The sequence below is a fragment of the Polyodon spathula genome, chromosome 16 (assembly GCF_017654505.1).
Source record: "Polyodon spathula isolate WHYD16114869_AA chromosome 16, ASM1765450v1, whole genome shotgun sequence".
NCBI lineage: Eukaryota > Metazoa > Chordata > Actinopteri > Acipenseriformes > Polyodontidae > Polyodon > Polyodon spathula.
Window position 1 is genome coordinate 24,306,089 of NC_054549.1, and position 26,243 is coordinate 24,332,331.

Here is a 26,243-nt window from a genome sequence, read left to right on the forward strand (position 1 = left end):
CTTTCTGTTTACCCCCAACCATGTTGTGCAAGGATGACATTCTCTGTGATCAGCTGTAAATCATCACCATAATCAATATTGATTATCACCTGATTTGATGTTTAATATAACAAGGATAATTTTGCAGTGCAGTGCTGAGACAGATGGTTGAAAAATGATCAAGTTTGTAATGTAAAGAAGTGCGTTGCTGTCTGTTTTAATATGTAATATGATTGAGTACCGTTTTTTTTTTTTTTTTTTTTGCTGTAATATGGTATAAATTGTACTTTCCAGCTGATTCAAAATTAAAGACTATTGTCCTGGCTGTGCGGCGTCGCCGGTCTTCGCTGCGGAGGCAAAACCTGCAGGGACTGTTTTTCCTCATCGTGCTACAGTGAACCCTGCTGTCCGGGGCCCAGTCAGCTCAGAACGGACCCTTGCAGTGCTGGTCTTTGTCCTCCAGAGGTCAGTAGCTCGCTGACATCCGCTCTCGAGTTCAAGGGTGAAGGAGGAAGCTGGCTTGGTTGTGGGATCTTCTGAGCTGTGTGGAGAATTGCTGCGGTGCGGAGAAAAAACAATTGGACATTACAAATTGGGGAGAAAATCGAGGGGGGGGGGTGGCTAAATAATTGGGCACACAAAATTTATATATTAAAAAAAAAATACTAATATTTGAATAGTAGCACTATCACCAATTCAATTGTATAATTGTAATCTTTTATATTAACAGTGTTGCTTGGCATTTGAAAGTCCAAGGCAATGGATGATGAGTTGTTACTAATGTGCAGCTTTGTATCAGGAACCTTTGGACTCGTTTTCTGAAGCAATACAATGTTGAACATGTTAACTAAAACAAATAATCAGCCAAAGTGACAATTAATACTAAAAGAAGTATGGATATGATTATAAATTATTGTTCCTACCTTACTGCCCTCTTCCGATAGATGGAGGGGGTAAATTGGAACCAATATTCTCATTTTAGAAACACAGCTCTCGGGAATGGGGACCCATGGCCATTGCGACCCGATGGTCTGTTGGGACTGTCAGGTTTGCAGTTGTCTGCATCCCCGAGATGCACATCTGTCCATCTGACACGGACCACCCTACCATATTTATTTATTTATTTAAAATCATGCTGGCAATACAGCTGCTTTTTGCAAGCTTAATAATGTTGGTGGGTTGTTGCTCTGGGTTAGTTCCTGTGGAGAACTGAGAAACATCGACCCGGGTACGTCTTGCATCGGAGCGGACTGAAGGGACTGAACACTACAATGAAATCCATTTCAAGCTTTCTGGCTGACTGCTTCACAAGCATTAACAACTGTGTTTGAAAGACGTCAGTGGTTGCTGACAGAAATAGCTCAGAAGTTTAGTGGATTTTTTTGCCTCCTAAAGTACTGAATCGGCAAACTTGTTTTTTCTGCCAATTTGTTGTCTTTTTAAAGTAATATGTTCAAAAGTAAAGTCCAAGTAGACTAATTTTCCACTGTCTGTTTACCTGTACTGTAGTAATACTGCTAGGGTTAAGGGTCTACTGCTTGCTTTTTAATTCTTGGCAGAATTAATGGCAGTTATGATGTTGGATACCAGTATTTATTTATTTTTTTTCCCCAAATGACCGTAGCCAGATTTATATATATATATATATATATATATATATATATATATATATATATATATATATATATATATATATATATATAGTTTTTTCATTAAATTTGACAGATTTTTTTTTTTTTGTGTTTGTGGCTTTTAGTGTTTGTTTCTTGTTAAAAAATCGTCAACTTTTAATGAATAAGAACAAAAAGATGTGTGTACCATAACTTTAAGACTTTGTACTTTTATTGGGACCCCCAGTATTTTCACTGGGACCCCCACAATGTCTTCTGGTTGAGTCCTGGACCCTCCATGGGGAAAAAGTTTGAGAGCCCTGAAACGGTCTGGTGCATAGTCCTTCATATGCCCTGTGATGTTGAAATGGTTGCCCATAAAGTCTTACGAAATTCAAATAAGGGAATAAACCTTTGTTGTCGCAACAGTGATTTATTTATGCGGCATGAAATCGCGCACTTTATTGGTGGCAACGGTGTCATAATAACCAGTGCATGTCAGATGACCTTTCTGAAATGCTAAACCCACTTAGGCTGCTACAATTGTCCTTGCTGTCTGTAACCTGCTTCTATAAATACTATAATTACAAATACAAAGAGCATGTCATGTCGTTCTTTTAAAGATCAGACCCCATTGTATATTCAGTAATAACACCAGGCTCCTCCTGCACACTGAGGATAGCTGGGATCAGATCTCATTGTATATACAGTAATAACACCAGGCTCCTCCTGCACACTGAGGATAGCTGGGATCAGATCTCATTGTATATACAGTAATAACACCAGGCTCTTCCTGCACACTGAGGATAGCTGGGATCAGATCTCATTGTATATACAGTAATAACACCAGGCTCCTCCTGCACACTGAGGATAGCTGGGATCAGATCTCATTGTATATACAGTAATAACACCAGGCTCCTCCTGCACACTGAGGATAGCTGGGATCAGATCTCATTGTATATACAGTGGTAATACCAGGCTCCTCCTGCACACTGAGGATAGCTGGGATCAGATCTCATTGTATATACAGTAATAACACCAGGCTCCTACTGCACACTGAGGAAAGCTGATTGAGAATACCCTGTGGCAGTAATACTACGTTTCAGTTTAGTTTTTCCTAAACTAGTCTTAAACACGTTTTAACCCCTAGCGGTCCATTTATTCAATGCTCGTCAGGCATGTCAGGTCCAATTTATTTTCACACGTGCTGTTTATTTTACATGTGCTGTTTAATTTTTTTTTTTTTCAGAGTAAAACAGATTCAAAAGGCATTGAATCGCAAAAAAAAAAAAACCTCAGTACTGTATCTACAGCCAAGCCGCAACCCTTGTTCGCTGTATTATTCACATACCTCTTTATAGATTTCTATACTGATAAATCCTCTCCTGATCACTTGTTTTATTACCAAACTCCTCAATAATGCTATCCAAGTCATTATTTTATTACTAGAACATTTCCAAAAGCTCTGCAAATGGAAGTGATATTCTTTGAGCCCTGGATGCAGAAGCAGCTACCTCCTTTTTTATGTCCGTGATCTCTGTAGTGCATGGGGCTATGAAACGCCTTTTTTTTGTTGTTTTTTTGTTTCATTCAGCTCCTATCGGTCTCACTCGGCCATTGAAAGGTTTTCTCGGCTTTTTCCGGAGAAAAAACTACTAGAGACCTGTGCTTTACGTCTTTTTGACAGGGTCCGACATTGGACTGGAAAGGGAAAATTGTAATGTTGGACCTGGTCCGACAAGGGGCCGCAAGTGGTTAATGTTTTTAACATGTTGAAAATGTTTGTACCCAACCAGAAAAGGTATTTCAAAATACTCCACGATCAAACATAAAAAAAATTGCGTTGTCAGTCTAAATTGATCTTTTTCTCTTAGTTATTATACAACAAATGTTCCTAAATATTTAAATGCTTAACTGATAAACAGTAAATGGTAAATTGTATTTCATTTCATTGAGTATTTCATTTCTTATGTCTACCTTTTTAAATACATTCTATTTTCACCATCAGTGAATTATCAAGCAAAATAAAAACATTAATAAATGTAAAAAGAGGACAGAGGAATCTTTAGCAGAAATATTTCTGATCTTTGATGCAGCTGTTTTAGTTTTTTCGTTGGAGACATTTAAGAAATCGTGCTGCTGGAAGCAAACTAAACTGTCTGCCAGGTTACTAAATGCAGTGCAACATGCAGTGCTTCAATAAGGCAGATGCTTGCTTATTTAAGTGATAAAAAAGATGGATATTTACAGTATTCTTTCAGAAATGGGAATTTTCACAGGGACCATCATATTACACGGCAATGGGTAAATTTCACAGAAATCATGAAATCTGTGATAACTGAAAAAATTAAGCTTATCATAAGAAGCACGCCATCACTATTTTATAAATCACTGCAACATGTATTTGTGTAGAAGACTTAAGTGTACAGCATTTAATTGTCATGCAGGTATGTGTCATGCGTTCAGTTTTTAAATCTATCTAGAAAACAGTTTTTTCCAGTTTTGATGCGTAGCCTGCATACAGTACAGTGGGTGTAGGTTGTGCAGGTGATATTGACAGCTGTAATGTTCTACCCTGTCTTGTTTCTGTCATGTCTGTCTCCAGGCGTGGTGCTGGTTTGCTTCGAGGGGGACAGTGACGGCTACATTCACCTGGTGGCATATCCCTACGTGGAGAGTGAGGGTCTGGACCACGAGGACGTTCCAGAACGGGACCAGCCACGCAGGAAGCACTCGCGCCGCAGCCTGCACCGCTCCAGCAGCGACTACAAGGAGGAGCGCATCACACACGAGAGTGACAGCTCCGAGAGGTGAGGACAGACACACAGACACAACCCCGGGAAATCCCAGCACAAAAGATTTAGAAGTGAGTCGTTTTTCGAGATTTACGATTTTATACTGTAAATTTACAGTATAATAGTAAATCTGGAAAAACTACTCACTTCTAAATCTTTTGTGGTCATTTTTGTATTGCTTTAGTATAAATACATGTTCATTTGGAGTCATATGTTTTTTTCTGACTTTATGTGAACGAAAAGACACAAATTCGCCCGTTTTCTCATTGGAAATAGTGATATTTTGAAATTTAGCTGTCCTGGTCACAAAAGCAAAGTTTGTGGGGAATAATAGCCATTTTCTATACTTTTGAGGCATAAGCAATTAGGAAATAACACTTACTACCCAGGAACAAAAATTGTGTTACATAGTGTTATTATTGCTTTTCCTGTTTTTCAATTTCTCCCAGATCCCTATCCAGTCTAGAGCAGTCTGAGTTGAAAGCTTAGTGAAATAGTGCTAAAGGTTTCCCAAGGGTTTTTTTTTTTTTTTTTTTTTTTTACTGAGTTTGGCGTGTGAGAAATAAAATATTAGGCAAGTGTTAGGCTGCAGTTTCTGAGCCCAGTGGATCAGTCCCAGAGAGATAAAGTCCCACTCGTTTCAGGTTGGACTTTTCACTGCTCTCAAAGGGTAACCCTTTACCCACACATTAATCCATATTTGGAACAAGTTGTCGTCTTGACCTGGTCAGTAAATGTTTAACTATCGGAATACATGGGAGTGACGGGAGAGGGGACTGATCATTAACAAGACATGACAAGGCCAGATACAAACAGATACTAGCATCCACCCAAACCAGTCCAGGCTGTGTAATCAGCAATACAAGCGTCCACCCAAACCAGTCCAGGCTGTGTAATCAGCAGATACAAGAGTCCACTCAAACCAGTCCAGGCTGTATAATCAGCAAATACAAGCGTCCACGCAAACCAGTCCAAGCTGTGTAATCAGCAGATAAAGCCGTCCAGCTGTGTTTTGTAGAGCTTTCTGATAAACACACGCTACAGTAGAAGAGGGTTTAAGAGTGCGTTCCCCGGCAGTGGCTTACCAACCTTGATCTACATTCACAGTGACCACAGACATCTTTCATATGGTTTTAAAACAGATCATTTTTATTTGAATGTGTTGTAGCTGAGGGTAGGAATAACAATTGAGATTCACTGTGTTAGTTTGGACATGCAGAATTTCTAAGGTACTTCCAGCCTCACTGCTGGCACAAAGGTATAAAATGAATATATCCAGTGGTACAAAATAAAATCCATGACTTCAAGGTCTCTTCAGCACTCATAGGTGTTTTGTTTATCATTTTGTAATCATTAACATAATTTATTCCCCTTTTAAAAAAAAAAAAAAAAGAGTTAATTAAGACTTAAGTAAACGCTTTAGAAATGTCACCCTCTGTGTCTACACCATCATAGGAGTGGATGGGTGAAGCGCGATGGTTATCGGAGCAGAACTCCAGCTGTGTGTGCCTCTGATGGCCCCTCTGATCTTTCCCAGTCTGCAGGATCTGAAGAGTCCGCGCATGGAGCTGCATATCAAGTCGGACGTTCCTTTCCAGATGCTTGACGGGAACAGCGGGCTGAGCTCCGAGCAGATCAGCTACAACCCCTGGAGCCTGCGCTGCCACAAGCAGCAGCTGAGCCGCATGCGCTCCGAGGCCAAGGGCAGGAAGCTCTACAGTATCCTTTCACTGGCCTCGCCGACAGGGAACAAGTTCTTCACCACCCAGTCACTATAATCCTCATTATTGCACACAACACAGGAAAAAGTCATGTTAGAATAAAATGTAAAGTCTTCTGTGCAAACAGATGCACTATCATATCTTATGCACATGAAAAAAACCCTTCAAAACATCAAAATATGTGCTGTTGCTTTGCAATGAGCATTTTATTTCTATTGCATTGAGTTTAGTTATTCCTCTCGAAAGATCTTGCAGGCTGGGCACAAGCAGACACAGGATTACATACTACAGTTAATGCAGGGTAAGGATCAGAAATCTGCTCGATTTTAATTAGTTTTTGCTGGAGTAGGCTTATATTGATTCCATGCATGAAAGGGTAAGGATTCGCAGTTAACCTGCACTAAGGTGCCATCTAGACAGCTGGTAAGGGTACTGCTGGAAAAATAGTAGTTGCCCATGTGACATACTGTTTGCAGGATTTGTATATGGAGGAAATGAAATGCGTTTTTCAAGGTGGTCTCATCAGTTTTTTTACAACAGTTCTGCCACAAGCCAGAGCTCACCCAGTAACATTGTGCGATGTTCTCGTTTTCATGACAAGTCGGTGGCAAGTCATTTCATTTATGAATTTATGTTGCTTCCTGTAAATCAACATGTACAGATTTGGCTGTAAATTGTGTTGGTAGCAAAGTACAGTATTCAATATCAGTCATTTTAGAGTACATTCATACATACATGCAATATAACTGGATGATTGTCCCTTCCCTAGATTAAGTCGCTGATTAATGGTGCATGGCCTAGTGATGTGTATCAGATTTACACTGTAGAAATAGCAGAGGCTATAGAGTTTGGGTGCATCTAGCCATGCCAGCAAACCCAAACTCTAATCTGCTGCAGATGCAACAGATTGCTCTACAGAAAAGACAATATTGCACTTGAGAAGGGCAACCAGAGTGATCCCAGGACTGAATGACAGGAGCTAGGAGGACAGGTTAAAATAATTACGTCTCTTCAGCCTTGAAACAAAATTACTACAGAGAGTACCAGGTATTAGAATCTATTGGATTATGTCCCAGTAAATTTGATCTCCTAGTAGGAGCAAGCTGTTAGATTTGATGGGCCGAAAGGCCTCTACTTGTCCCCAGACTTTTCTTATGTTCTGATTTTAAATGACAATTTCTAGAGTGTACACTTTTGTACAGTGAGAGGAATATTTTTTACACTAGCATCGTTTGTGTGCGGGTTATTGATGACAGAGTGAGCTGCATGTCCTGCTGTTGCAGGAGGACTCCTTGACTCACTCCCTTCCTAGAGTTCCTGCTGCTGGAGAACGTGGTGCACCACTTCAAATACCCATGCATCCTGGACCTGAAGATGGGCACGAGGCAGCACGGGGACGATGCGTCCGAGGAGAAGGCAGCTCGGCAGATGAAGAAGTGCGCGCAGAGCACCTCGGCCACGCTGGGGGTGCGCGTATGTGGGATGCAGGTGAGACCAGATCACTGGGGGTGCGTCAGTACCGTTGCTCATGAAACATCAATCCGTACTGCAGTCTAACATAGAACCTGTCAGCCCCAGCACCTCATATTGGCCCGTAATCAGTTATTTAAACAAAAGTGTGAGTCTTTTGTTTGTTTTTCTTAACCTTTTCTAGATTGCATTGTTACAAGGGCCTAAACCAGGGGTTCTTAAACTTTTTTTGCTGCACCTCCCTTCAGAGATTTTATTTTATTTATTTATTTATTGCTGTGCCCCCCCTCTAGTAAACAGTACAATATTTAGAAAAATATGATTTTCCTAAAATTACATATTGTAACTTCACATGTAAAATGAAAGCAGGCTTCACACAGGCAGTAGCTTTTTGCTCAAATTCAACATTTTTATTAGCACAGGACAAATAAACAATTAAGGACCATGCCAAAGCGAAACAAAATAATAAAAATCTCTCTGTACTAAATTCCAGTCTACCTCTTGCTTACTGAGACAGCCTCTGTCACTCACAAAACTGCACTCAGGCTTGCACTCCTATTGATCTCTTCACATTAAACCACGCCCTGCATCCACCTTTACCAATCCCAGGCATGCCATTCGGACCCCACTAGTATTCTAAGGGTACAAATGTATGTCCAGGATTGGTGAACACAGACAGACTGGCAGCCAACTATTTAGAATAGCACCATCTCCCTATAATAACTTTTATAACTTTTATAAAATATTTATTTCATAGTGCTGCACATTCGTTTGTCCGTTTTCTACATTCTGCTCGCAGAACCCGTAAATTAAAACTAAACGCTAAGACCTGTTCTGTTTATAAACTGCAGGTGTATCTAAGTCAAGATTATTATTATTATTTTTTAATTTATTTAAAAACATGTATTTTGATATTAAAACTAGTGCTGGGACAAATATCTGAACGAATATTTTTGACATGCGTTCGGATACAAAAATGAGATGTTCGTATTTGCTATAAATACCTTGCACTTATTTACCGTCTCGCCTGAATTTGTGCGTGTAACAGGGGGTCTTAGTACCTGCTACTTTTGTTGTGGGTGTCTGCTGAATGATGAGAGACAGACAGAGGGATGCAGTTGACAATGCCACTCAGGCGTCTGGGTTTTATTTCAGATAAACAAAGTTGAGGTGACAGGTGGCTGCCACTAGGGTACTAGCAATGATGGCCCTAGTGCAGGAGGACATACACAGAAAGAGTGTAATCAAAATAATAACTCCAAAACAAAACAGTGAAAAGTTTGCCAAAAGCTGTCTTAGTGCTGCTCCCACTAACAGGGAGGTCCCGCTCCGGAACCTACTCTGACACACTAAAATGTGTGTGACAAACTCAAAATCCCCTAAATTAATCCCTACACAACTCACTCACCCTGGTTTTCCACATAGTAATGAGGCTGCACATTTGCTGAAACTAGAAGAAGAGAACTGACTTTCCAGCTCCTTTTTTATACCAAGAGGCTGGGCTTAATAGATCATCAATTAGTCAATTAAGCCCCAGCCACATTACGCAAATGGATTTGGCAAAGTTAGATTTAACCCTATCCCTGCCTAACTTAAATTGAAAACTTTCCAACTTTATGTACAACTGCAAAAACCTGCTATATCTAGTGCACACTCACATTAAATATTTTTTAAACTACATGTGTACAACAATAGAGTATTTACACGTGCAAAGCTTTTGCCCTGCCACAGTGCGACAGTTTAAAAAAATGGCAAATGAAAAAGAGCTCTGTGTGATATGTGAGATTAATAAGTGTGTGTGTTTATATATATATATATATATATATATATATATATATATATGTGTATATATATATATATATATATATATATATATATATATATATATATATATATATATATATATATATATATATATATATATATATATAAGTAAACAAACCAAATTATGCGTGTGCGCCCTTAGTGATCTCTATGGAAAGCCATCTGGAACAAAAAAATGCGTTGTGCTGCTTCAGACTAGAGTATTTGTTCTTATTTTTTAAATTTAATATTAATTATTTTATTTATTTAATCATTATTTTTTTTTTACAATAATTTTAATAATTTTTATTTTTATGATCTAAAATTTCTTTTTAATTAATTTTTTTTTCAATAAAGATTAAAATCCATTATAAAATAAACCAATAATTTTAATATTAAAAACATTTACGTTTTTACAAATTTTAAACTAACTCTTTATTTACACTACGGATTATTATGATATACTATAAATATTATTTACTATCAACTATTTCTTTTATTTAAGTTATAACATATCTTATCTTAACGTAAAAATAATATTAATATTTCAAAAAAAAAATGAAACAACATAAAAAACATTATAACCAAAAATATTTTTTATATATATAAAATAATTAATTGAAAATAATATTTGTAAAATATAATACTACACTAATAAAAAATCTATAAAATTTTAAAAATAATAAGACTTTTAAAAATTAAAAAATTATTTAGTCAGATATAAAATAATATATAAAAAAACTTTTATATTGATATTATCATATATTTTCTAAATACTATATTAATAATTTTACTATAATAAATTATAATTTATAACAAAATAATTTTAAAAATTACATAATAAAAGTTTGATAATTTATAATTTTATTACCAATTTGTTAACAGGATCATATTTACTAATAATTATAATATAAACGAAAATCATAAAAAATTATAAACGGCATATAAAAATAAAATATCTAACATTTTTGTAAAACTAATTACATTTAACATATTCAAAACACAAAAAATATTAAGATTAAAGTAAACACAACATTATATAAGTAATTACCTTTACAAACACAACCTTCAAACGTAAAACTATATAAAAATCACCTATTTTTCATTATTACATGGGACTGAAATGCCTCGCTTAAACAGTACTCAACTTCCTTTAAATGCTGTATAGTGATATGTATATAGACTGTGTACATTATATATATTTAGTTGTACTTTATTATGTGGAATGTAATAAATGAGAACGAAAATGGTGAGTTTCTTCCTTCGTCACTTTACAAAAAGTTCCACTTTTGACTCATCTGTCCATAGAACATTGTTTCAGAACTCTTGAGGATCACCCAGGTGCTTTTTGGCAAACTTGACACAAGCATTCATGTTCTTCTTAGTCGGCAGTAGTTTCCACCTTGCTACTCTGCCATGAGTCACATTTTTGCCCAGTGTCTTTCTGATGATGGAGTCATGAACACTGACCTTAGCCGAGGCGAGAGAGGCGTGCAGATCCCTGGATGTTGTTCTTGGGTTCTTTGTTACTTCCTAGACGATTTTACACCTTGCTCTTGGGGAGATTTTGGCAGGACAGTGACACTCCTGGGAAGATACACTACTTTCTCCATTTGGACAATATGGCTCTGACTGTGGTTTGGTGGAGCCCCAGAGCCTTAGAAATGGCTTTGTAACCCTTTCCAGACTGATGGGCATCAACAACTTTTTTCCAGAGGTCTTAAGGAATTTCTTTTGATTGTGGCATGATGTGCGTCTAGAGCCTGTGTGCTGACAACTTCACTCTGATGGTTAGTCAGATTTATATTGGGCAGAGCTGACCCAAATCAGGCCTGGTTGTTACCCAAAGTATTCAAACAGCTGACCCTAACTAACCCTTTAATTGGGTTGAGTTAACTAGGGGGGGTGTCACAAAGATGGTTGCAGTGGGTGAAGTAAGACCAGAAACAGGAACCAACACAGAAGAGACACAGAGGTGGAGTTTTGGTGAAGCTAAATGAACAAACAGAAAATAAAAGGTTTGAAAGACAAACAAAACACAGGACACGGCACTCGTAGCCAAAACAAAAAGACAAACAAAACGGACTGCACAGACAAGCACGGTTTACTGTTATATTAAAAAGGGCTGAAAATTAGTCTTCCGTGCCACATTATAAGACACACAAACAGCACTGTTGGGTAGCAGTTAACACAGAAAGCATTTATTGTTTTTGTTACACTTGTTGTGTTTGTATGTTGTATCTTAGTTTATAACTTTTAATTATTATTGAACTATAACCTAGTGTATGTGTAAGTTGCTTTGGATAAATGCATCTGCTAAATATATAAATAAAATAAAAATGGTTACACTTTCAAATTCTAAGCAAGTTACAAGCTTACAAGTGCCATTAATCAATAAAACAAACAAACATAATTCAAATATTAGAAATAGTTCCCTGCTATTAAGAAAAAAAAAATTATATTCATGTTAGTTCAACTCTGAGTTAGTCTTCGTCATCTGGACGGCTATTGTTAAAATAAAGCTGCAGCATTCCAGCTACAATTGGTCTGACTTTAGAATAGCACCCCCTCCCTAATGTGCTTGCTGAAAAAATCTTGAACTATCGGTTGATCCACTTTGTACAGAGGAATTTCGGCTTTTACACATATTTTGGCAAAATCTGAAATGACAGTTTCACTCTCTTTGGCAGTTGTAAAACGCTGAAATTATCCAAACACAGTGGTCCGTTTCAAACGTCCTTGCCAAACTCGTTGACCCGATCTTTAGGGTTGATTTTTATTGTTTTCGGCATCTTTGAACAGCTCTGAATACTGAAGTAAACTGAACGAATACCGGAAGCAGTTTTATTAGACAGGTATGTTTACATAAGTTTAAAGCAAAGTTGCTCGTGTTAAATGTTTGTATATTATACATGTATTGATTTGGTTATTATCAAACAAACAAAAGAAGCCTTGCAAGACACAAAATCCGCTTTTCCATGTTATTCCGCAGCAAACGGATTCCTAGGATCCCTGGTTATTATTTTATGAAAACAAGTTGATGGCCACTGTTTACTTTGAAGAAACAGCAATGGCAAGGAATGGAAAAAATAAATCATGTCAACTTTTATGTGCTGTTTATTTCGGGAATAAACAAAACAATGTTTAACTTGAACTGCTATTTCTGGCATCATTTGTTTTGTAGTTAATTCAATTGGGTAAATAAGTCCATCAAAACGTGTTCTTTACTCCTGGGGTAGTTTTCTGTTTTAACATGTTACGTGTTGTAAGGTCTTGCTGTAAAATAAAGGCACACGCACAGGCCATGCCCCCCTACTGCTATGCTGTCTTTGCCTGCGTTCAGAGCAATATAATGGCTTTTATTACTTTTTGAAAAATAAATGAATATCTGAGTGAGTATATCAATTATGAGCGGATATCCAAACATGAAAATCCCGTATTCATCCCAGCACTAATCAAAACCCGCCGCCGCCGCTGCACTTTCAAATGAAGGAGGGCTGGGCGATAGAGTTGCTGAGCTACTATAGGTCTGAAACGACACAAGCTCTGTTGACGGGGATCGGTCAGACTAAACATGATTTCTGCCTGGGCAGTTTATTGAGTCAATCATCCTGGAGGCCCACCAAGTCTGCCATTTACCAGAGAGCATTTACAATCAGCAGGAAGTCAAAAAAAAGTATTTTCTAGTCCGTTATTGGCGTCCCCCTAATAACCTTGTCAGACCCCGCCAGGGGGGCGCGCCCTACACGTTGAAAACCTCTGGCCTAAATACATGTCGGGCCAAATATAAATGCATTGTCTGAAATATTGTGTTTCAATGATCAAGGACTACAGACGATCTACCTTTTGTACTGCAACAAGATTCTTTTCAATTGCCGTCTCTGAACAGCCATTACAACGTCCCAGATGAATTGTGCAAAGACTAGCATGCATTGTTGTGTAATGAGAAGTATTGATCATCTTGGCTGTGCTCACTTGGGAATAGCTATTAGGAAGCAGTGGGGTTTTGTTTGTTGTAACTTCAGTGCAGGATTCTTCCAGTTTAACCCCTTGTACAGGGTGGTTGATGGTGTTAATACAAATCCAGTTACCCAGCATATCGGCTTGCGTTTAAAAACAATACCGTGTTGTGCAGGGCAGCTTGGTGGTGACGTCCCAGACCAGGATGCTGACACACACAAGTACTGCAGATTGAAACGCTGCTGCTTGTATTTATTAAATTACAAAATAAATCAAAACCCTTTCACAAGATCACAGCTCACAGATCAAAATAAAAGTGTTAACAAAAACAAATCTCAAACACAAATACTACCTGGACCCAAAACGAGTACCGCTCTGGTCCTTCCAGCACAAGTACCAATTGTTTTCTTTTGCTTTTACTTCCTCTTTCTCCTCCGCTGGCTCTCTTTTTCCTCCTCGTTGAACACCCACCACGACCAGCAAAAGCTGCCGTTTTTTATACACATGGCCATCTCTGGATTAACAGTAAGTGAGAGAAATGGGCGAGAGTTTTATATCTGCATGGTCAACAGCAAATCTCTTAATTAATTTGCTGCCGACCATGCATTATCTCGAGAAGAGCCACTGACATTGCCCCTGCCAGACCACATTTAACTAAAACTATGATACCATCCAACGTTCTTAAATAAATGTCAAACAATGCATTTTTAAATCGTACAACTACAGCAATAATAACAACTAGAACTGCCAGGCAGTTTTACGGCTCCCAAGCCCCAGTATCGGTACCCATGTATGCGTATTTAGTTCTCAATGTGCCAAGTTTAAAATCAGCAACTTCAACTGTTCCACAGAAGAAGATTTTGAAAGTTTTTTTTCAAAAATGTGTCGAGTGGCCACCTTGTTTCACGCACAAATGCCATTTTTGAAAATTCAAGTTTTACCGACACAGGCATGATGGTTTTAAAGTTTGGAGTTAATCACTTGAACCGTTTTTAAACTGAAGCAGTTTTAAATATAAAAAACTATAACATATATATATATATATATTGTAAGGTACCAGGGAGGGGGTTAAAATCCTTCCCTGCTAAAAACCTTGTGAGAATGCACATTTGGGTGTTATGGGGTTTAATTGTGTAATTGTTTTAGTTAATCCTCTGCACCTGGTCGTAATTATAAATTAGAGACATGTCCAGGGTATTTAAGAGAGGCAGCCAGTCTGTTCGAGGCTGCTGCTGAGGAAAGAGCCCGACTGTGTGTAAATGAGAGCAGTCGTATCAAAGGAAGGTATTGTGTGGAACGTGAGTTTGAGTTTTTGTGTGACAGGTAAACGGCTTAGCCGTCCTGTGGTTTAGTGAGGAACCAGTCTATGTTTAGTCAGAGCTCCAAGAAGGAGCTAGGTGTTTGTTTTGTTTTCATTTCTGTGTTTATTAAAAAGTGTGCGTCAGCGCCGTAAAAAATCAATTTTTGTGTCCTGGGTCTATTTTAAAGGGGCAACGAACTCCGTGAGTGCGAGGATCGTTTACATATGGTACCAGAAGTGTGTGTGGGCGCCCGTACGACCCAGTAAAAATGGAAAGCTTAAAGGAATTGATCGCTATGATCAACAGGAACACTGCTGCCCAGATTGAGCAGAATAAGAGATGGAGATTGGAACTTGGACTGCCAGAGCCAGAGCCGACGGAGCTGGATCTGCTGCTCCAAAAATGGGAGCAGGCAAGACAAGCCCAGCCGCCGCTCCCAGAGCCCAGAGAGGGAGAAGCGATGAACAAAGAGGAGGAGGTGAGGTGCCCACCTCCATCACCCCAGCGAACCAGTCCGGCACTGCCAGTTGCGGTCCCTTGCCCCTTGCTCCTGGACACCCTGCCGGTCTTCATAGACCTTCCTGCACTGGACCTGGAGCCCAGGAGTCTGCAACATTGGCCACAGCTTTTCCCCTGGTTCCCTGCTCCGCTCTTCCCGAGCACCCAGACGTCGCTGGGCTGCTGCCAGACGTCGCTGTTGCTCCCCCTGTTCGCTGCTCCGCTCTTCCCGAGCACCCAGACGTCGCTGGGCTGCTGCCAGACGTCGCTGTTGCTCCCCCTGTTCGCTGCTTCGCTCCCCCTGGGTGATCGGACATCGCTGCGCCGGTCACCAGTGGATAATCTCTGCCCACTGCTGCATCCTCCAGTTCCCCGGTCGTCACTTCGGTCGGCCCTGTCATCCAGGTGGGGTCCCTTGTCGCCGGTTCAGGGTCCCTTCCCGGAAGTGCCGGAAGGTTCGACCCACCCTCAAGTCCGCCCGTGGAAGAGGGCGGAAATGGACATTTCGGGACTTGAGTGTGGGTGGTTGTGTTTTAGGGGAGGGGGTGGCCTTGGTATGGCCGATCAGTGTTTCACACTTGAGGGGGAGGATGTGTAAGGTACCAGGGAGGGGGTTAAAATCCTTCCCTGCTAAAAACCTTGTGAGAATGCACATTGGGTGTTATGGGGTTTAATTGTGTAATTGTTTTAGTTAATCCTCTGCACCTGGTCGTAATTATAAATTAGAAACAGGTGCAGGGTATTTGAGAGGCAGCCAGTCTGTTCGAGGCTGCTGCTGAGGAAAGAGCCCGACTGTGTGTACGTGAGAGCAGTCGTATCAAAGGAAGGTATTGTGTGGAACGTGAGTTTGAGTTTTTGTGTGACAGGTAAACGGCTTAGCCGTCCTGTGGTTTAGTGAGGAACCAGTCTATGTTTAGTCAGAGCTCCAAGAAGGAGCTAGGTGTTTGTTTTGTTTTCATTTCTGTGTTTATTAAAAAGTGCGCGTCAGCGCCGTAAAAAATCAATTTTTGTGTCCTGGGTCTATTTTAAAGGGGCAACGAACTCCGTGAGTGCGAGGATCGTTTACTATATATATATATAATATATATATATATATATATATATATAATATATATATATATATATATATATTCACGAAACAGAACCATTTTGACATTTGTATTCCGCGGTCACCAGAACGAATCCTACCAAGTTTGGGGTCTGTTGGTCAGATGGTTTTCGAATAAAAGCAGTCTGCTGTTAAGGGTGCGTTTCGGTGAAATTTGTGGCAGCCATTTTACTATTGAATTGTATCACAGGAACTTCTGCTTTGCAAGCAGGTTTGGATGGTGACAATATATGCAAAGTGTCAGATCAATCACTTCAGCGGTTCCAAAGAAGATTTTGTGAGGTTTCAAGGAGAAATGCGTCGTACGGCCATTTCAGTTTAACACCTTTGCTACAGTGTCAAGGATGATACTTGTAAAGTTTGGAATTAGTCAAGTATACAGTTTGTCAACTGAGGCAGTTTTAAATTTCGGATGTAAACGTACACCTGGCGGCCATCTTGTTTTATCAAACATAACCATTTTGACATGTTTGTGTTCCATTATTACTGGGACAATAACTACCAAGTTTGGTATTTGTTGGTCAAACGGTGTTCAAATAGCAGCAGTTTGCTGTTAAGGGTGTGTTTCATTAAAGTTGGCTGAACCAGGGGGGAGTGGGCGCATGTTGTTTTATTTAAAAAAGTGATCTAAAGCATGTGCTGCCACTAACCCAAAAAAGACAAACAGCCACAAACAAGATGCTTCCTAAAATAAACCTGACCTAGTGGAATTGAGGTGCTTATTGAAATAAGTTCAATACTGAATCGTAGCCCCACTATTTATTCCTCTGTCTGTCTCTGCCCCCCAGGTTTACCAGGTGGACACAGGTCACTATCTCTGCAGGAACAAGTACTACGGCCGGGGCTTGTCCATTGAAGGCTTCCAGCTGGCTCTGTACCAGTTCATGCACAACGGCAGCCAGCTGCGCAGGGACCTCTTCCAGCCCATCCTGGGCAAGCTGCGCACCCTGGTGGCAGTGCTGGAGAAGCAGGCCTCCTACCGCTTCTACTCCAGCTCCTTGCTCATCATCTACGATGGCAAGCAACCAGGAGCCGAGCCCGGGCATAGACCAGCAGAGCCACCAGGACTGGACCCCAGCCTCCCTACAGAGAGCCTGGCCCACCCCCCGTCAGACCCCACTCCACTGCAGCCACTCTCCCATACCACACCTGGTCAGCCTGCCCCTGCTCCTCTTCCAGCCCCACAGCACTCTGCCTGCCCCCCTCCTAAAGTAGATGTCCGGATGATCGACTTCGCTCACAGCACGTTTAAAGGATTCCGCGATGACCAGACAGTCCATGACGGACCCGACCAGGGCTACGTTTTTGGACTGGAAAGCCTCATTAGCATTCTTGAAGGCATTCAAAAGGAAAACCAGTAGCTGGGATGAACCCACCCCCTTTAGAACCAAGAGGGGTGGGGGGCCTAAACACACAAGCAAACCCATGTAGATTTGTGATGGTAAGGGTAGTCCTTCTCCGTGAAAATCAGCTAGCCAGCGTGGATAGCAGGCAACTGCGTTTAAGAAATGGGGATGTCCTTATGCTGAGTGGGTACATAGCCACTATGTGGCTGATGAAAATATTTCGGGGGTTGGCCATTTTGGGGCAGGGGGATTCAAGTCTCCATGCGCCCGTCCTCTCAGATTGCTTTTTCTCTATTACCATTCATTCAGATGTTTTGGGTTAGAAGCAAAGCAAGTTCATTATGGCAGTTTTGCCAGTTAAAAAAAAAAAAAAAATGCATACAAAAAATCAGTTATGTTTTAAGGAAAATAAATAATCTTCTAGTAAGCTCAACCGCTGGACAAAACCCCTACTAAACAATAATAGCCATCCCTTTCAACTCTATCACCATTGCAAATACAACAACTTAAATATAAAAAAAATCACAATACAGCCTGCTCCCCCCCCCCCCCCCCCCCCCCCCCCCCCCACATGTCCCCAGCCTTCTGTCCTTCCAACCCATAACTGTGATGTCAATCCAAAGTGTGTGCAGGTCATTTACAACATCACTGTGCTGTATCCGGTACTGCAGCACCTCTTCAATGTTCCTGTCTTTGTTCTGCTGGGGTCTAGAGGGCCGGTGATGCTCAATGGGACAAAGCACCGGGATCCATGTGTGTGAGCCTCAGCCAGGGCCCTGCACCATGACCTCCATATCAAATGAGTTACCGTTCACTGACACACACACACTCCTTAATTGTGAATTTTTATTTATTTATTTATTTTTTAGTTTTTATTGTGATTTACAGATTTTTAAAGATAAGAAGTAAAATATATTGATGCTTCCTGGTACTGGATCTTGTCCTGTACTGTAGGTCACAAAAAAAAGACAGGAACCAGAAAGCATCAATATTTATTAAATGTCTACATATCCCAAATATAAAAGCTCACAAAAACCTGAAGATTTCTAACAAAAGGGGACCAGTGTTGGGTTTGTAGCCTTAGTAATTGTTCATTTCAGCCACGAAAGTTGTGTAACCCTGGCAGCACCAAAGTTTCATATTCATCCCTCCTTGGTTCAGGGTGAAGTGTCCTCATCTAGATGATAATGAGAGGAAAACAAGTATCCCTTTTGTTCATTCATTTATATATATATATATATATATATATATATATATATATAATATATAATATATAATATATATATATGAAGGTCTTCAGCTGTGTTGCATGTGACGTGTGTCCAATACAGGGATCTGTACATGTCATATAAATCTAGACTGTCCTATAATATATATATATATATATATATATATATATATATATATATATATATATATATATATATATATATATATCCAGTTCATTTTGTATTTCAAAAAGAAACTCAAGTGTGTCCATTCTGCTGGTGGTTGAAATAACCACTATCTTGGAGCAATGTCACTTGTTGTACTGAGATGTACTGAGAAACCGCTTAAGGGGCTAGCTAAAAAACTGCTGTCACATTTTTTGGTCCTGCGGGAAAACGTCTATTCTTTTGAAAAGCCAGTATCAACTATACTTCAGTTACTGACAGCGAGTGCTCGGGATGTGACACTGCAATGTCGTGGGCAATAATAATACCAAGAAGGATTTCACTAGTGGTCCTGTTGTGTTCTGTACCGCTTTCAAGTTTAAGCACTCCAAAACCCAATAAACATGTTTTGTACTTTCATTCAGAATTATAAGAAATGTTGTTTACATTTGTTTTTCTTTCTATATTTTTAGGCATAGAATGTATCTATTTTATAACTTTTTTTTTAAATTTAGGGTTAATACAACAAACAAGACCCCCTCTCTTTTTCAAATACTCAATGTAAAGGAGAGAGGAAAGTATGGGCTGTATATTTGCCCATCCCCACTCTACATGTGTAACAGTGTGTTGCAGTTTTTATTTTAGTAGTCGGATTGTGTCCGCCCTGCAGTGAGATATAGCTGCAATGAGAAATAGTTTGCACCTGTAATGTTGTAGCATTCCTGTGTGTTGTTCTTTGGCACATTGAAGTACAACATTGAATGGACAGCTTGTTTGTTGTGCTGATTAAAAAAAAAAAAAAAAAAACCACAATGTTTTGATACACCATATTGTTGGGTGGTCCATCCGTCCAGCTAACTTCCACCAAATAGGTATTTTACAACTTGGTTATGTTTATGGCGCTTTCCTAGTCTGGCCACACAGTAGCCTTTAATGTATCAAAGGTTTCAGTGTGTGATAAGGCATGCAGTGGTCACTTGGGAGGAGGAAGAGGTCATTTTCATGAGATCAGATTATCCAAAATCCTTCAACTCTGAAAGCTGTACCTATTAAACTCATTATTCAAGCTACCCCGAATGCCATTGGCGCTAAACATCTCTCCTTGATTATGATATGCATTTACATGGTTTGCCATACCATTCTGAGGTTTACAATGCCAACCTATGCTTTACCATGCTGTTACAATTTGCTGTGCTGAAACTTTTATAAGGGTTATTGTTAGGCTAGTAACTATAATATAACCCTTGTAGTTGTGCTTCCATGCTTGTTTGTGTACTAAATATGATATAGTTTAGAGTAAGTATATTGTACAATGTCCCAAACTGAAGTAATCTATCTTTCAAATCGTGAGATCCAGAAATATCAATAGTAGTTCAGATTATTTTGAATGAACCATTGTAATACAGAGGGATGGAATAACATAACTGAAGACTTTGTGTGTGCCTGCCAGTGACAGTGCTGATAACACAAACAAAACAAAATGAATAGCAATTTAGAAAAAGAAACTGACCATTCTGAAAAATGTTTTGGGTTTACTACTGTCAAGTCTTTCTGTAGAAACCAAGTAGAGTTACTATTTCATTTTTTTGCATGGATGGATTTTTTTTTTTTTAAGAATTATAATATTACATATTTTTGACAACTTTGAATGTAAGCTAAAACATTTATTTAAAAACCATGAGTGCTTTTTTTTTCTTTTTGTCTTTATTCTTTTATTTGGGAGTTTGGTGCAGCTGCTGGTTCTGCTTGTTCTCAAGGGAGGCTGTGGTGCAGCTGCTGGTTCAGTTTGTTCTCTAGGGAGGCTGTGGTGCAGCTGCTGGTTCTGTTTGTTCTCCAGGGAGGCTGTGGTGCAGCTGCTGGTTCTGCTCGTTCTCCAGGGAGGCTGTGGTGCAGCTGCTGGTTCTGCTGGTTCTCCAGGGAGGCTGTGGTGCAGCTACTGGTTCTGCTCGTTCTCCAGGGAGGCTGTGGTGCAGCTGCTGGTTCTGCTCGTTCTCCAGGGAGGCTGTGGTGCAGCTGCTGGTTCTGTTCGTTCTCTAGGCAGGCTGTGGTGCAGCTGCTGGTTCTGTTCGTTCTCTAGGCAGGCTGTGCTCTATGGTTTCAGGCTCTTTGAAAACATGCGGTGGAACTGCATTGATGGCTAGAGGGTGTTTATAATCGCCCTTATAGAATGACTTGAGTAAACAAAGTGCTCTGATTGTCCGGAAAGGATTCCAAAGCATGTGGATGTGCTAATGCAGTGTCTTGGTTTGGAACACTGCCTCGTCTCACAATGTGAAAGTCTCACGTCTCACTAAGTCAAGTACAAATACACACAGAAATGTATGCTGTTGTAGGGAGGTTGAAGGCTCATATCTTATGTGTTATTGTACTGATTTTGTAATTACACATCAAAAATCAACCAGTCACAGTGAGGTATTTGCCAAAATTCCAGTAAATCTTATCCTGTGTACAAGTGTCATCTTGTGCATAGAACACCACTACTGATTCCAGTATTCAAAAATCAAAACACAGCCACTGTAGGCCTACATGAATTTAGGGACTGTGGCAGCTGATTCTGTATTTAACCATTTCACGACTTTGGGGACATATGTAGTTTTAAAGCTATGAGTACCGTTCATTTGTGTGATTTATAGTAAGTTACTACTCCTCTAGTCCAAACTGCAAGAGATTAGATCTCTTGTACCATAAGAGTCATCCTACACACCGTGGGTTAACTTGTATAAAATGGCTCATGTGGCAGTGAGGGACAGTCAGCCCAGTGACGAGTACTGCCACAGGATGTGATCTAGGGATCAATACCCTTGGACTATGTTGGAGTGATCCCAAGTGACTTTAAAAAAAAAAAAAAAAAAAAAACAAAGCAGTGGTGGTTTTAAATAGTACTGTAATGTAATAATGTTGCAGAAATTCTAGATTGTCCCAAAATGCTGTAAAAATCATGTAGAACAAGGTGGGACAAAGAAGTGTTAGTTAGACATGAACAAAGTTTTTACTCTCTTTTTTAAATCATTTTCTTCTGCCGATTAAAAAGGGATTTTGAATTCGAACACATGGTATAGTATGGTAATTGATGGTTTGGTTCTGAAAAAATATACTTCCTTATTCCTCATCATTTTCAGTTTCTCAAACGGATTATCTTTCGCTCATTCTACCTATCTTCCTCAAAATAGTTTGTACCAGTATATGCAATTTAACAAAAATGTTCTTATAGAAAAAGAACAAGTAATTGATTTGAAATGTCAGCTTTTATACAAGATTTATAGAGCACATTCCCAGAGTTGTACATCATTTAAAAAATAAAAAAAAGCCTAAACTTCCATTAACAAACAGTTCTTTAATAGTTCCCAGTATAAAAATAACATTTGGCAGAGGATCCCATAAATAGCATAAGTATAAAAATATAACCCTTCTGTAAACCATCTCTTCAAAGGAATAGCTGGCAATTTCAATGCTGAATAAGGGAACATCTGCAAAGTATAATCGAAGTCCAACAGATACTTCCTTTATTATTATTATTATTATTATTATTATTGTTGTTGTTAATATTTAGCATCAACTTACAGAGAATTAAACAATGTAAAGTATATAAATTACAGGCAATAAAAATGCAGAACAAACCCATATATACACAAAATAAATATAAAGGAAACTACACAGAGGTATAAAAATTGAATAAGTGAGTTTGGGAGAAGACAGCGGAAAGCAGTGAAAGACTGAACATGAATGGTACTGAGGATAACCAGTAGCTGAGGGAAGAATGAAGAGGAGCAAGCATGGGAGGAAGGAGAGAAGAGAAGGCAACAAGTCAGCCAGTAGAGGATGAGCGGCGAGGGATTAGAGATAGGAAGGGGCAGTATGATGACTAGAGCGATAAGCAAGAGCAGGGGTCGGTAGCTAGTGTAGAGTACAAAGCAGAGGGGTAGCGAGAGTAGTGGGGTTGGGAGAATACCCAGACGAACATCTCAAAGCGTTGTACACTAGGGAACAAAAACGACTGTTTTATTTTAAAATTGTTAATTACAGCAGAAATTGATTTATGTGAATTAATAATCTGTGAAGTTACAATAAAGCCGGCAGGTAACACCACAGTCGCTGATTGGCTGTTGAGGATATGTTTACCCTGCAGTTAAACAGTACAAGGCGGAACTTACTATATTTATTTAATACATTATGAATACACAACATATTAAACTTGCAATAAATATATAAAGATTTAACAAGTCAACAACTTAATATTGATCGAAGAAAACTAAAATGCTTGGGCAGCTGGTGTTTTTATTGATTTGATGAAACATAAAGAAATGGTATTCGACTTAAAAAAAAAGATTGTCTTGAAAATGTAAACAACCTGCTATGATAATTCCATGCTACAGTGTGCAATTCGGCTGGTCGAGAGTACTCAATTTTGTTATGTTAGCTTCTGCACTAGTCTCAATCTCTCTGCAAACATTGCTGAAATTACCCACAATGATATCCTGTTAGGGATCAAGCTTTTAAAAATACCAATCATGGCATTTTTAAATGCTTTGTCACTAACAGGCTAACATTGCATGTCAGCTCTGTTTACAGAGCGATTGAGACTAGCACGGAAGCTTCATTCATTTTGATTAATTACAATAAATAGAAACGTTGAAAAACACCAGTTTAATATTTACAACCAACAGAACCTTGTTAGAGGGATTATTTGTTCTCCAATGCAGAAGGATAAAAGCACTTTTTTTTTTTTTTTTTTTTTACTGTATCAGTTTTATAAGTGGGATAACACTGCAGGGCTTGTGTGTTGTGTTGCATGAACCCAAATACAGCTGTATGTTAATGCAACACAACGCACGCTGTGTTGAGTGCATGTGAGTGCAATACATGAAAACTCCCTAGTAAAGAATACATTTTAGACACTCCAAAACTATGTATGATGGAGAGTTTAGACCTTTATTCTCCATGTATGCATTTTCTTCCTGCTTCTGTAGCTCGGTTTTTAAGGTCTCAGATTTTGGGTTTGCAATGGGATCTAGAAACTATGCTGCCACTTCCTTTCCGTAATTATGTAACCTTTCCACACACCACCTGAAGGGAGCCTGCAGACCACAGAATGAGAACCATTGCACTATAGGATCTCCAGCCAAGATTGAGAACATGGCACAGCCAGGATGCAAACCTGCGCTCCCCTGCACACCATGTGGGACATGCCTTTGCCAGGTGAACCACTCAGGGACCCCATCCATTGTGTATTCTTTCCCATCCTTTTCCTTTTCCCTTATGGACATACTATAAGCAAAAGCCGGTAGGGGGCATCCACAGCTGGCTGACTAGCAACCTGAAGAGGGAATGCTGCAGCCTGTCTCCCCTGGTTCATCTCACTGTTTCTGTTTGCTCTGATCACTAACGGCGAGTGTCACAGACTCAAAGCAGTCTTTGCTACAGTTGGCCTCAGTGTTGCTGGCTCAGCCTCTCTCAGACCTGTGTTAGGAGCTCCTTGGTCACCTTGTTATAGCAGCTTGGAGGTGTCCTTGGTGATATCACCTCAGTCCTCCAGCGAATGTGGCCCTGACAGTTGTTCAGGGACCTTGAAGACCATCATCCCGAACTCCAGCTCCCTGAGCAGGAAGTCAGCAGACTGCAAGAAGGCGGCTTGGTCCCTCTCCATTAGTGCCATGACATCATTTATTGAAATATTTAAATAAAATTGGTAACTGTAGACCTACATATTAATGTCAAACAAAAACACAGCCAGTAACGTCGTCATATATGACAGTCTTACAGAACACAATTGTTCATTAATCATACAATAGGTTATTGAGCTTTTTGGCATCCTTCAAAAAGGGAGCTTATTTTCTTAACAGTTACATTTTTCAACAGTATGCAAGTCCATGTACTTTACCTAGAACAGTGGTTCTCAACATTTGCGGGATGCGATTAAGAAGCTGGAATGCGAATAAGCAGCTGGAATATGAATAGGAATCTGGAATGCGAGTAACAAGCTGGCTGAATAAGAAGCTGGTGAATAAGGAGCCAACTTTAGCATCATACTTTGGACCCTGTTTATCTACAAGTAAGAGTAAAGGGATTCCTATGCACTTTTATTGGGTACAATTTGGAGTGCTGCTGCTTGTGGGGTACGACTTGTTCACTAAAATTGTTAGATTTGTTAGTTGCAAAGAGAAGATAATAACCTATCATAAGGCATCAAAATATTTAGTGAGCAAGGCGTCTGAGGGGGTAAATATATAGGGCATCAAAAGACGCATTTACAGATACACACTGAACAAATTCAAACGTCAAAAATACAAGATACAATAACCAACAAGGTTTGGCATACAACATGAATCGCATTATTTTAAAGGCCATTGTACAATTAACAATACAAAGTCAATCAATTATGTCATTAATCTCTAATGTGTCAGTAACTCAGTTAGGTGACAGAACACCCCAAAGCGCCATCTGCCAGGACACAGTAGAAATTACACGCGAGAAACAGCTTTTGCACGGAAAAGTATGGCATGGTCATCGTATCTATCGTTCTTGCTTTTAAATCCAAGCAGAGACAATATGTTAAGCTTCAATGCTTTTTCTGTGATTTAAGGAACATCACTTGAATGCGTTCATTTTCTTGGAGCTGCCAGAAATATATTACATGGAAACAGATCCAGGCAAATCCAAGACACTCTCATAACTTTATATAATAAAGGATGAAAGCGGAAAGGTGCTGATAATTTGTTCAGCCCAACGCAATAATAGCTTTGACGTCATAATAAAAGACATAATGATGTGCTTGTACGTAGTCACGCAGGCCAATGACACAGGCTCCCGTAACTAGTTCTGTTAGCCAGACTAGCCTGCATTGCACTGTGTGCTAGTTATTCTGATTTGATCACTTCTGTGTAAAGGGGCTGCAGTGCCTGTATGCTGATTTTATGTTTCGAATTTGTATTCACCCATTTGTAAACGAAACGCATGTTTACTCTTACAGATGTATGTGTAGTTGGTGCTGCGGATAGCTTCCACTGATACTGTAGTTTATTTTTTATTAGAACTGGCAAGGTGCTAGCGATCAGTCCCTGTTTTTCTACACAGCCACTTCACACACCTAAAAGCTTATGTTTAGGTTTTTGTTTTAATCAGAAAGAAAAAAAAAACAAACAAACAACATTTTAAAATCTGCATGTCTTTTCGGTATTACCCATACGGACAGTATGTAACGTATCAGAGAGACTGTGAAAGATGAAAAATATGAAATGATGGGACCAGCATAGGACTAAAATATAATATAATTACAAATATA

The 26,243-nt window shown here is 39.4% G+C and overlaps 1 protein-coding gene across 3 annotated transcripts in view; it reads left to right on the forward strand.

Annotated features, from left to right (window-relative positions):
• The window catches only part of LOC121328227 (mannose-1-phosphate guanyltransferase beta), a 63,474-nt gene that overhangs the window by 17,323 nt on the left and 19,908 nt on the right, over nucleotides 1-26,243 (forward strand). For 2 of the 3 annotated variants that reach the window (XM_041272776.1, XM_041272777.1), the window contains exons 3-5: nucleotides 4,195-4,399; nucleotides 5,922-6,103; nucleotides 7,418-7,593. In XM_041272776.1, coding sequence (XP_041128710.1) covers nucleotides 4,195-4,399; nucleotides 5,922-6,103; nucleotides 7,418-7,593 — 563 coding nt within the window. Of the gene's footprint in view, nucleotides 1-4,194; nucleotides 4,400-5,921; nucleotides 6,104-7,417; nucleotides 7,594-17,033; nucleotides 18,799-26,243 lie in introns of those variants that run through there. The other variant, XM_041272778.1, reaches the window with a different exon arrangement.